The sequence below is a fragment of the Papio anubis genome, chromosome 10 (genome assembly GCF_008728515.1).
Source record: "Papio anubis isolate 15944 chromosome 10, Panubis1.0, whole genome shotgun sequence".
NCBI classification, from domain to species: Eukaryota; Metazoa; Chordata; class Mammalia; order Primates; family Cercopithecidae; genus Papio; species Papio anubis.
Genome location: NC_044985.1, coordinates 41,274,149 through 41,287,426, shown reverse-complemented (window position 1 = coordinate 41,287,426; position 13,278 = coordinate 41,274,149). Strand labels below are relative to the sequence as shown.

Sequence of the window (13,278 nt, the reverse complement as noted above, 5' to 3'; positions counted from 1 at the left end):
CACCTGAGGTCAGGAGTTTGAGACCAGCCTGGCCAACACGGTGAAACCCTGTCTCTACTAAAAATACAAAAATTTGCTGGGCATGGTGGCACATGCCTATAATCCCAGCTACTCACTAAGGAGGCTGAGACAGGAGAATCGCTTGAACCCGGGAGGCGGAGGTTGCTGTAAGGCGAGATCACACCATAGCTATCCAGCCTAGGTGACAAGGGCAAAACTCCTTAAAAAAAAAAAAAAGAAAAGAAAAAAAAAAGAACTAGCTGGGTATAGCACACCTGTAGTCCCAGCTACTTGGGAGGCTGAGGCAGGAGGATCCTTCAAGCCCAGAAGACCAAGGCTGCAGTGAGCTATGATTGCACCAATACACTCTAGACTGGGTGATATAGCAAGACCCTGTCTCTTAAAAAATTAAATTAAAAAAACAAAACAGAATTGGCATATGAGTATACCACCATCATCATGCTGCCTGGATGCAAAGGTTGGAGTTATAGCAGTTATAGCAGCTGCCTTGGATCATGAGGATGATGGTTTCACTGTAGGACAACAACAAGGGAACTGACAGGGGCCTGACTGAAAACTTTATAAAACCATCCTGCTACTATTGGACTACCCATCTTCAGATCTCTTTCCCATGAGGGAGAAAAACAATTGATGTATTTGGTTTCCTCTGTTATTTGTAGTTAAATTCAATTCTAACTAACATAAAAGCAGCAAAGCAAGTCATCCAGAGAGGCAGCAAAGCAAGCCTACCTGCCCATAGAAGGTAGAATTTTTGTTTGTAGATCAAATAAAACCTGTCTATGAGATAGGCCTGTAGACAGGTTTTATTTGATCTACACAGTTTCTGGGAAAGAAAATTGAATTTGTTTATAATGTTAAACATTAAGAGTCTGCTATGGTCTGAATATGTTCCCCCTAAGTTCATATGTTGAAATTCTAACCTCTAAGGTGATAGTACTAGAAAGTAGCAGTCTTTTGACTTGATTAGGTCAAGAGGGTGGAGCTCTCATGAATGAGACTAGCGCCCTCATAAAATGGGTCCAAGGGAGCTCCTTTGCTCCCTCCACCATAAGAGGACACAGGGAGAAGGTGCCATCTATGAACCAGAAAGCAGCCCTTCACCAAACATGGAATCTGCTGGCATGTTGATCTCAGACTTCCTGCCTCCAGAACTATGATAAATAAATTTCTGTTCTTTATAAGTTACCCAGTGTATGCTATTTTGCAGAATGGATGAAGATAAAGTTTTAATATAAAAATCCAGATTCCTGGCTGGTCTTGAAAATTCAGAAGATACGACATCCTTGAAGTCTCATGCTATCAGTTGGTCGAAGCTGAATAGTGACTGACTCTTCTGTGTGGGGCGTGGGCTTTTCTTATTTCATTCATTCATTGATGATGTATTGTGCTTATATCCACTGGCCTAGAGTTCCCACTATCAATAGTTTAGTTATATTTTAGCATAGTTGAGTTGTTCTGTTTAATACAATTTTGTATGTTACTTCCTTAATATTAGACAAGTATTTTTTTCCTATGTGAAGGAATCCCATTTTGTTGCTTGGTTCCTCTATGGCTGGGTTGTATTTTGGTTTGTGACAGAACTGATTTCTGTAGACTCTGGGTAATAGCAGAGACATGCTCAGAGAAATCATGATGATGTCAAATAGCACCAAGAGCACCTTAAAATTGTCTGTGAAAATTCATCCAGAATAAGATCAGGAAGACTGGGCTAGAGAAGCTGGCACTTTTTAGGGTTAATTTTGATAAGAATTGCTACTTAGTTCATGCTTGCACTAATTACAGCCCTTCATATGGAAATAGACTATTCAACAAAAAAAAAAACCCCTTCAAATTCCAGTTATCTTTGTTCCCATTTTGCTACCAAAACATACAGTGCTTAAAAGGGTAAGTGTTGTAATAATTTCTGATTTTTCCCTCCAGATTTCAATATACTACTTTAATAATGCCATTATATTTTTCACTAATTCAAATAATTACTTTAATAAAGAAAATATGACAAAACATTAAAATGTGGGTGCTTTATTAACTTCAGTACAATTTCTGCCTTCCTGTTCTGTTCTCAATTGCATAAAGAGGAAAAGGAAAATTGATAATTTATATCAATTGTGGTAGGTATATAATACATATTGATTAGGCACATGTCTAAATTAGACTTTTTAAACCAAACCAAAGTTTGCATTTGAAAGAAGATAAGCTGCCAAAACATTAAAATCAAATTTATAAAAAACTAATAATTGTAAAGCCAGCTGTAATTATAAGAATTGCAGACTCAGAAAGTGAGTGTTATTCTTTTGGGAGTTTAAAAGTCTTGTTATTTTCATTCCTCTTAGAAGACTCGTTGTTTCTTAACTTTCTTCTGGTTTTCTATTTGATACATAAATTCATTGCTCTAGTCAGGCAAAGGTGACATGTGCATGCTGAGAAATACTCACGGGACCCGTTGTGGAATTGTTCTGCCATCACACGAACAAATCCAGTTATAGCTCACTCTCTGGGGACTCTGGCTTTTTTCCCCCCTAAAATGAAAGGTGCTATGATTTTTATTGTTTCGAAAGTGCTCTGAAATATAAGCATCTAAAAGTCAGACTTGTGTTTTAAAGTTTAATATAGGAGGCATTTCTTGTCTCCAGAAACAAGTACACTGATTTACATTATGAAATTTTGTTCATAGAGATGTAATAGGAAATTGAAAGCAAAGTTTATAGCTAATTCTAAATTGAGGATTTTACATTATATAAGGCTTTACTCTCTCAGTTATTTAAATACCATTACTTTATTATTATTATTATTATTATTATTATTATTATACTTTAAGTTCTAGGGTACATGTGCATAACGTGCAGGTTTGTTACATATGTATACTTGTGCCATGTTGGTGTGCTGCACCCATCAACTCGTCAGCACCCATCAACTCGTCATTTACATCAGGTATAACTCCCAATGCAATCCCTCCCCCCTCCCCCCTCCCCATGATAGGCCCCGGTGTGTGATGTTTTTTACTCAAATATTTTTGAGGTGATTATTACGTATAGGACATTGAGCTATATGTAAGCTATATGTGAGCTAGGCCAAAATGTAATTATCTCACATCAGTTTTTTCGAAGTGAACAAGCTGCTTTGTGTGAATATATTAGCTGTGGGAGAAGTTATGCTAGCATAGACTTTAGGACAGAGAAGTATAACTTTCCCCTGTCATCAATATTTTAAGTGTCTTCTGTGAATAACACTCTGTATTATGTGCTGGGGAAACAGAGAGATTGAGATATGGATGCTGCTCCAAAGACTTTAATTTTTTTTTATGTAAAGGGTTGATTTAAGAAAAAAGGAACCCTAAAACATTTCTTGAATAATTACTATCTAAGTTCTTTACAGACATGCATTATTTGAGAATATGTGTTTTGATAACAAAGATTAAGAGACTATCATTTCTGCTAGGTATGTGTCCTGAAATTAAGAACACTGATTATGGAACCTATTTATATTCTGTTTACATTTTATTAAGCTTACCTCTGCTTGAGTGAAAGTTCTTCATACTTTTTATGACGATTATATTATTTAATCCAAGATTGTTTCTTTAAAGCATAAAAATGTTATTCTTCTTAAATTCCAATGCTAATGGATGAAAGAAGATTTGCAGCCTCTTGATGTTTGTCATCTACTCCCAGAAAACCAGCAGCACAAGGAGAACACATACAGGAAATATTTTTATGTGTGGCACTCCATTATGAAACCTAGCCAGAAGAAGATAGTTTATGCAAATAGCCATTTATAGACTGAGCACCAAACAATGGAATGGCCCATCAATAGCTCTTTTGATTCAGTTAAAAGGGAGACATAATTATCATGTTATTTCTGCCTCTGTCATGGCTTGATTTGATCTCTGGATTAGAAAATCTTCTGCCCTTATTCAGTATGTAAGGGTCATATTGATCCCAAATAACGCCTCTGACATAATCATGTTTGCTGTTTGCAAAAGGGAGGCCATTTGCTGCATGGCAAATGGAGCATAGCATGTTGGAGGGATCTAAGCGAATTAACTTGTAATGGGATGATTCTTGATGAAACTTACAATGGTCACTGTGAAGAAGTGACCATTGTAAGGGAAGGAAGTCAAGGATGGGAGAGTGAAGGGGGTATCTGCCTGCAACCAGTAAGTGCAGATTTACACGAGAGGAGTAGACAAAAAAATTGATGTTTGTGACTTAGTTTCTTAGCCCATTCTACTTTAAATGCCTATCAAAGTGCAGTTACATATTCTTTTATGAATGTTCCATTCATCATAAATGAAATATCTCATAATCTTTTTCTTATTTCCCTCCTCCCCCACTCTTTTTTTATTTTTAAAAGAATTTTACTTTAAATTCTGGGATACACATGCAGAACAGGCAGGTTTGTTACATAGGTATACGTGTGCCATGGTGCTTTGCTGCACCTATCAACCCATTATCTAGGTTTTAAGCCCCACATGCATTGGCTATTTGTCCTAATGCTCTCCCTCCCATTACCCCCCACCCTCTGACAGGTCCTGGTATGTGTGTTCCCCTCCCAGTGTCCATGTGTTCTCATTGTTCAGTTCCCACTTAATAAGTGAGAATATGTGGTGTTTGATTTTCTGTTCCTGTATTAGTTTGCTGAGGATGATGGCCTTCAGCTTCATCCATTTCCCTGCAAATGACATGATCTCATTTCTTCTTATGGCTGCATAGTATTCCATGGTATATATGTACCACATTTTCTTTATCTGTTCTATCATTGATGGGCATTTGGGTTGGTGCCATGTCTTTGCTATTGTAAATAGTGCTGTATTAAACATAATGTGTGCATGTGTCTTTATAGTAGAATGGTTTATATTCCTTTGGATATATACCCAGTAAGGGGATTGCTGGGTCAAATGGTATTCCTGGTTCTAGATCCTTGAGGAATTGCCACACTGTCTTCCACAGTGGTTGAACTAATTTACATTCCCACCAACAGTGTAAAAGCATTCCTATTTCTCCATAGCCTTGCCAGCATCTGTTGTTTCTTGACTTCATAATCACCATTCTGACTGGCATGAGATGGTATCTCATTGTGATTTTGATTTACATTTCTCTAATGATTAATGATGTTGAGCCTTTTTTCATATGCTTATTACCTGCATGAAGGTCTTCTTCTGAGAAGTGTCTGTTCATATCCTTTGCCTACTTTCTGATGGGATTGTTTGTTTTTTTCTTGTAAACTTGTTTAGGTTCCTTATAGATTCTGGATACTGGACCTTTGTCCAATGGGTGGATTGCAAAAATTTCCTCCCATTCTGTAGGTTGCCTGTTCACTCTGATGATAGTTTCTTTTGCTGTGCAGAAGCTCTTAGTTTAATTAGATCTTATTTGTCAATTTTGGCTTTTGTTGCAATTACTGTTGGCATTTTCATCATGAAATCTTTGCCCATGCCTATGTCCTGAATGGTATTGCCCAGGTTTTCCTCTAGGGTTTTTATGGTTTTCGGTTTTACATTTAAGTCTTTAATTCATCTTGAGTTAATTTTTGTATAATGTGTAAGGAAGGGGTCCAGTTTTAGTTTTCTGCATGTGGCCAGCCAGTTCTCCCAGCACAATTGTTAAATAGGGACTCTTTTCCCCATTGCTTGTTTTTGTCAGGTTTGTCAAAGATCAGATGGTTGTAGATGGGTAGTGTTATTTCTGGTATCTCTGTTCTGTTCTATTGGTCTGTATGTCTGTTTTGGTACCAGTACCATGCTGTTTTGGTTACTGTAGCCTTGCAGTATGGTTTGAAGTCAGGTAGCATGATGCCTCCAGCTTTGTTCTTTTTGCTTTGGATTGTCTTGGCCATACAGGCTATTTTTTGGTTCCATATGAAATTTAAAGTAGTTTTTTTCTAATTCTGTGAAGAATGTCAATGGTAGTTTGATGGGAATAGCATTGAATCTATAGATTAATTTAGGCAGCATGGCCATTTTCATGATATTGATTCTTCCTATCCATGAGCATGGAATGTTTTTACATTTGTTTGTGTCCTCTCTTATTTACTTGAGCAGTGGTTTGTAGTTCTCCTTCAAGGTCCTTCACATTCCTTGTTAGCTGTATTCCTAGGTATTTTATTCTCTTTGTAGCAATTGTGAATGGGAGTATATTCTTAATTTGGCTCTCTGCTTGTCTGTTGTTGGTATGTAGGAATGCTTGTGATTTTTCCACATTTATTTTGTATCCTGAGACTTTGCTGAGGTTGTTTATTAGCTTAAGAAGTTTTTTGGGCTGAAATGATGGAGTTTTCTAAATATAGAATTATGTCATCTGCAGACAGACAGTTTGACTTCCTCTCTTCCTATTCGAATAGCTTTATTTCTTTCTCTTGCCTGATTGCCCTGGCCAGAACTTCCAATACTATGTTCAGTAAGACTGGTGAGAGAGAGCATTCTTGTTTTGTGCTGGTTTTCAAAGGGAATGCTTTCAGCCTTTGCCCATTCAGTATGACATTGGCCATGGGGTTGTCGTAAATAGCTCTTATTATTTTAACATATCTTCCCTGTATACCTACTTTATTGAGGGTTTTTAACATCAAGGGATGTTGGATTTTATAGAAGGCCTTTTCTGCATCTATTGAGATAATCATGTGCTTTTGTCATTGGTTTTGTTTATGTGATGGATTACATTTATTGATTTGCATATGTTGAACTAGCCTTGCATCCCAGGGATGAAGCTGACTTGATCGTAATAGTTAAACTTTTTGATGTGCTGCCGTTTGCTTAGCCAGTATTTTATTGAGGATTTTTGCATTGATGTTCATCAGGGATATTGGCCTGAAGTTTTCTTTTTTTGTTGTATCTCTGCCAGGTTTTGGTATCAGGATGACGCTGGCATCATAAAGTGAGTTAGGGAGGAGTCCCTCTTTTTCAATTGTTTGGAATAGTTTCAGAAGGAATGGAACCAGCTCCTCTCTGTACGTCTGGTCCTGGGCTTTTTTTTTTTTTTTCTTTTTTTTTTGGTTGGTAGGCTTTGTATTACTGACTCAATTTCACAACTTGTTATTGGTCTATTCAGGGATTCAACTTCCTGGTTTAGTCTTGGGCCTCCTCCCCCAATCTTAAAGTTTTCTCCATGTATGTATGTATGTGTTTGTGTACATATATATACACACATATATATATACACACTTTTTAAAATGTATGTGTGTATGTATATATACACACACACTTTTTTTTTTTTTTTTTTTTTTTTTTTTTTTTTTGAGACAAAGCATCTCCAGCAATATTCCCTTTTGGTTCGTGTGTTACCTGAGAACATTTCAAAGTCACAAGCTGGAGAAGGAAATGCTTTATTTTTTATGGGTGAAGGGGAGTGAGAAAGCAGTTGAAGACTTGATATTAATAGTTATACCTTCATGAATTGGACCTTGCAAAATGTTACCTTTTTACTTGGGAAAAACTATTAATAATAGGAGGGAGAGTTTTTTTTGTTTTTTTTGTTTTTTTTTGAGACGGAGTCTCGCTCTGTCGCCCAGGCTGGAGTGCAGTGGCGCGATCTCAGCTCACTGCAAGCTCCGTCTCCCGGGTTCACGCCATTCTCCTGCCTCAGCCTCCCAAGTAGCTGGGACTACAGGTGCCCGCCACCGCGCCTGGCTAGTTTTTTCTATTTTTTAGTAGAGACGGGGTTTCACCGTGTTAGCCAGGATGGTCTCGATCTCCCAACCTCGTGATCCGCCCATCTCGGCCTCCCAAAGTGTTGGGATTACAGGCTTGAGCCACCGCGCCCGGCAGGGAGAGTGGTTTTAATGCAAAATGACAGTGACTTTTGGGATGGAAGCACTAACCTTGAAAGGTTTTACAAGAATGGACTTTATTTGGATGAATGTCTCTGGTTTGTTTGTTTGTTTGTTTCTAAACAATTTTCCAGCAGGACATATCTCTTCACTCCCTCTATTCTCAGAGGGTTTCTAATATGTCACTCCATTGTAATGCTTTGGTTTACAGTCAGCTGATTGCCATTTTAATATAGTGGGGAAATGTGTCTGTAATTTGAAATGTAGCTATTATACTAGAAGATTTCCATGCCAGTAGTCCATATGATAATTTGAAGCAATTGATCAAGTACACACCTCCACTTCTAAGTGTGAGCAAAAGTTCTGAGAAGGAATTTAGAGGAAAGAGATTTTATTCTAGTAAACAGTTTGCAAACTGGGTAGAAATAGCCCTCAGCATAAACTGAAGGTGCATTCCAGAGAATAAAGGCAGGGTTTGTTTGGCTTTTATAGAGAAAGTTCCCATTTAGGTTTTCAGTCAGGTCCTCCTATGAAAATGAAAGATTAGAAGTTGCTTAGTTCTGATTGGTTGATGCAGGCCACAGTCTATTGGTTGATTCAGGTAACATGGGCAAGAACAGTTAATTATGAAAGTTTCAAAGTTAAGCAGATGTATGGCTTTTCTGGGAACTCACAGTATGTGTGTAACCTCTAGTCAGCAAATGGCCACTTGGTTCTATTTTAAATTTAGGTCCTGTTTGCCACTCAGGATTCATCTTGAGGGATTGACTTTTTCAGGTTCACATAGCCATCTCCTGCTTATAGCATATGCTAAGGAAATGTAAATTAATTAAGTTGAAGGTCATGTAAATCTCATAAACATCAATATTTTCTCATACTTTCAATAAAGAAGGAGCAGGGAAGGAAATGTGGGGATGATGTCTACATTGTCTTATCTTTTTCTTTTCATCTTGAGGCGCTCCTTAAAGCAAGAAATAGGAAGTAGTGAGGAGGTAATGGGACTAGTAAACTGTTCTGGGAGAAGCTGCTGCATCTAAACTAAGTCTTCACTTGGACAGTGGCAACCAGTGGTGACTTTCACAACCACCAGTTCCACGCAAGTCTCCAGGGAGAGTTGCAAAAGTCACAAAGATAAATTAAAAATTTCCTTCCTTCCTTCTTCCTTCCTTCCCTCCCTCCCTCTCTCCTTCCCTCCCTCCCTCCTTCTTTTCTTCCTTCCCTCCCTGCCTTCTTGCTTCTTTCCCTCTTTCCTTCCTTCCTTCCTTCCTTCCTTCCTTCCTCTCCTTCTCTCCCTTCCCCCTTCTCTTCCTGCTATCTTGTTAATACTTCCTTCCCTTGCATTTTCTCAGTTTAACATATTGTAGGGCTTATTTTGGGGAAATATTTGTCAGCTAGGCCCTCACCCTTTCTGGGTTAGTGCTTTTTTCTCATTTTCCCCATCCTCTTCAATCTAATTTTCTAAGGAGTGAAATGACTTGAATTAACAATGCAGCCCTCCTCCCACCTCACTTTTGGGATTTAACATGTCCCTCCATGGAGCTGCTAATTCCATGGAGAATGCATCTCACTTGGCACAGAAAATCCCCTAAATTGCAAAGCATATAAATAATAAGAGTTTTCCTGTGATCAAGAATATAAGAAAAATTAATATGTTCATTAAAGTTAGCTATTATTGAAACCTATTCTCAGCTGCATGATTGTTTTCTTGTACCATGATTCGCTGGATGTAGACTACAGTTTTTTTTTTTTCATTTATCTCCTCTAGTGATTATCATCAGCATTACGTTTAAAGCATAGTTTTACAAATGTTTGCTTTTAAAATTCCTCAGTGTTTAAGGAGTTCTTCCAGAGTGGTGTTGCTAGACTTTTTCTAGCTGAGTAATCTTTTTTCTTTACTGACTCATATTGGTAAATTTGTTCACAAAAGTAGAAACATTGTTCATCTATAATAAACATCTCTGAGAGCCATAGCCATTGCTAGAGTGGTGTACTTTTATGGAGATTATTCTATTTTTAGGGTTGCTGACCTTTTGCTTTTTTATTAGTTGCTATAGTGATGATCTGAGCTCTGCTTAATAGAGCTTTACAAAAATGATGACGATCAATAAGCTTGTTAATGCTAATGTTTTATTGATGGTTCCTAATAACACATATCAAAATAAAATTTAGTCATGTAATTGTATTCAATAGTGGAATTGTGTATTTAAAAACACGTTTAAGTAGATGTTTATGTAAGATGCAGGAGATTAAATGCATTCTGTGGCTTTTTTAGAAAAACTGGAATACCTTTGTGCAGACATAAAAATATAGAGACAGTTTGAAAGATCATTGTGAAATACACAATTTTAGAACAGCAAACTTCAGAAGTTGGAAGTACCGTGGCTAATGATTACTAAAACAAAGTCAAGTCAGAGAATTCTTTTAGTACCTATTCTAAGAACACTGTAGGCCAATTTCTCCTCATATGCACCTGTATAACTACTAATGATTTCAGAGGAATTCTGAAACACTCAGGGAAGAAAAGTTGGTAATCAGTTAAAATTCACTAGGCAAAGTAGTAGAACAGCACGGATTATGATCATTTCTGAAGTTCACTTAACAATTTTAAATATTTTACTTACTGATAGTAGATAAACTACTATCTTTGACATTATAGTGAAATTTCTATGAACACATTTGTGAGGAATTTGATTCTTTTTCCTTCAGAATTAAATAATATTTGTTTTCAGTGATAGTCATGTATTTTTTGACACATTGTAGGTAAAGTGTAAGAACATCTAAGATATTAAGCTCTTTAGCATTGTCAGTGCAAAGGAGGACATCTGGGGAATGGCGAAACTATCAAGGCCCATTATCATTGCCATTTGTTTAGATGCCCTGGTGCTGGTGTCAGGCTATTGATTTCCAAACATAGTCTCCCATTCTTTGGTCTGTGAGGAATCAGCTGGGGAGGCAGTTTGCCAAAGGTTCACAGCAAGAAGATGGCAGCCCACAGGTGGAGCTGGTGTCTCTGTCTCTAAAACCTGGATTCCTCTCCTTCTCCTTGATGTTTGAGAACCTAAGTCTCTTCAATTCTGTTCCCATAGTCTATCAAATATGCTGTAAGATTTATTAAAAACAAAAATCAACACCACAGTAGTAGGACAAAGGGATGAAATGGGATTGATGCAGAGGCTATCTTTAGTCAATGAAAAGGAAATGAACAATGTGTCAGTTTCAAGTGTCAAAATAACTTCTTTGAAAACCACAGGAAATTATCTGTCATCATAGATTTTTCATGTATCACTTTTTTTTCTAAATTAAAAAAAGATTTCTTAAATGCAAGATGAAGTTTAAGCAAAAAAAAAAATTGGCTTCATGTGTTTTTAAAATTAGAATCACAAATTTAATTATATCCTTATGTTACTTGGTTTCAATGATCACATTTATTTTTCTAAAATGAAAAGTCTTGTCTCTTATAGGAATACCACTAGTAGAACTTTTAGTGATTCTGTCATTGAAGAACTATTTACTGATCATCTACTATGTGTCAGGCATCATTGTAAACACTGGACATATGGCTGGGAACAAAGCAGGCAGACTTCTTCCTCTCCCAAAGCTTATGTCTTCTGGAGGGAACTGGGTAATCAATAAATGAGTATGTGATGTGTTAGGTGGTGATCAGAGCTAGGATTTAAAATCAAGCAGGACAAGGGTCTTGAGAGTGTACAGGGAATGGGAACAAAGTGCTATTTTAGGTAAGGTTGTCAGCCAACACCACGGTCTCCCAACTGGCTTCTTGCATTAGGTTTCTAATTGGCCTATTCACGTTTATTCTTGCTTCTCTAGTGTCTATTCACACAGCGGCCACTCAGAATAAAAGTTAGATCATGCTTCTCACCTACCAAAACCCTGAAACAACTTTTTAGAATAAAATTCACAGTCCTTTTCTTAATCCTTCTCATCCCACCATCATTCCCTCTCTCTTCCCTGCTTCATTTTTTTTTTTTTTTTTTTTTGTAGCACCATTCTTTCTTGCTTTTGTGTTAAACATCTGTTTAGTAGATGAGTGAGAGCATATATGACTCAAGAACAGGAATTTGGGCTCTTTCCTCACCATTGTATATCCAGCACCTGGAATAGCAGCAACACATTGCAAGAGCCCAATAATTATTTCGGCATGAAAGAATGAATGTACATACTTTAAAAGTGGACTACTGTGGCCAGGCATGGTGGCTCACGCCTGTAATCTCAGCACTTTGGGAGGCTGAGGTGGGTGGATCACCTGAGGTCAGGAGTTTGAGACCAGCCTGGCCAACATGGTGAAACTCTGTCTCTAATAAAAATACAAAAATTAGCCGGGTGTGGTGGTGGGCGCCTGTAGTCTCAGCTACTCAGGAGGCTGAGGCAGGAGAATGGCTTGAACCTGGGAGGTGGATGTTGCAGTGAGCCCAGATTGCACCCCTGCACTCCAGCCTGGGTGATAGAGTGAAAAAAAAAAAAAAAAAGTGTACTGCTGAATAATGGAGGAAAAATAGTAGATAGAAAAGAGTGAAATGCTTCAGAGATCGTAAAACAGATCCCATGTGCTAGTTTCCAGTATCCTAATCATATTTCTTATTGTCACCTGCCATAACCATTCCTAGCTGCAGCCTAATCTCATTTCTTTTTCTCCATCTTTTCTTATACCACAGAGAGCCTTTACCAATGAACATAAGTACATACTGTGTAGCTGCATATTCTGGATGTGAAATTTTGGTGATTGCAATTCCAATTCCAAAAATACTTAAAATGGGTTGATTTATGGTCATGTTCTTTCTTCTTTAAACTTTAGCATCACCAAATGCCCCAAAACTTGGACCCATGGAGCTGGCCATCATTATTACTGTGCCTGTTTGCCTCCTGTCCATAGCTGCGATGCTGACAATATGGGCATGCCAGGGTCGACAGTGCTCCTACAGGAAGAAAAAGAGACCGAATGTGGAGGAACCACTCTCTGAGTGCAACCTGGTAAATGCTGGAAAAACCCTGAAAGATCTGATTTATGATGTAACTGCCTCTGGATCTGGCTCTGGTATGTTACCATTGTCCATTTTTTCATAAGCAAACTCTTTATTTAAAAGTAAATAAAAACTTTTTAACAAAAGGGCCCAAATACTATGAATTCCATCTTGAAAGGACACATGGTGAGCTCTGGTATAGGAACTCCTTTTAGTACCTGAAGTAGAGAAAAACCATTGTGGCCTATAGAATTAAGTCTTCTCAGTTGCTTTTTGTAAGTTTAGGTGTCCAGATTCTTATGTTCACTTTCCTTCAGAATTTATTTCTGAAGCAAGAAAGCAGTTTCCTTTCTCTCCTCCCTACCTCCCCCTATTATGGTTACTAACAATCACTGTTGCTTTCTTGGTAATGTTTTATGGACACAAAAGAGTTAGGGTATTTAAGGTGTTGAGTTCTGAGGGAACGATGTTGGTTATACAAAGTAGTGTTCTTTGAGCACTTTTGCTTGTGGTTATGAGGATT

The 13,278-nt window shown here is 37.6% G+C and overlaps 1 protein-coding gene across 3 annotated transcripts in view; it reads left to right on the top strand.

Moving 5' to 3' along the window:
• Window positions 1–13,278, top strand: part of ACVR1C (activin A receptor type 1C) — a 92,129-nt gene that overhangs the window by 53,822 nt on the left and 25,029 nt on the right. For all 3 annotated transcript variants that reach the window (XM_003907497.3, XM_017946544.3, XM_031651270.1), the window contains exon 3: window positions 12,590–12,829. In XM_003907497.3, coding sequence (XP_003907546.1) covers window positions 12,590–12,829 — 240 coding nt within the window. The remainder of the gene's footprint in view (window positions 1–12,589; window positions 12,830–13,278) is intronic.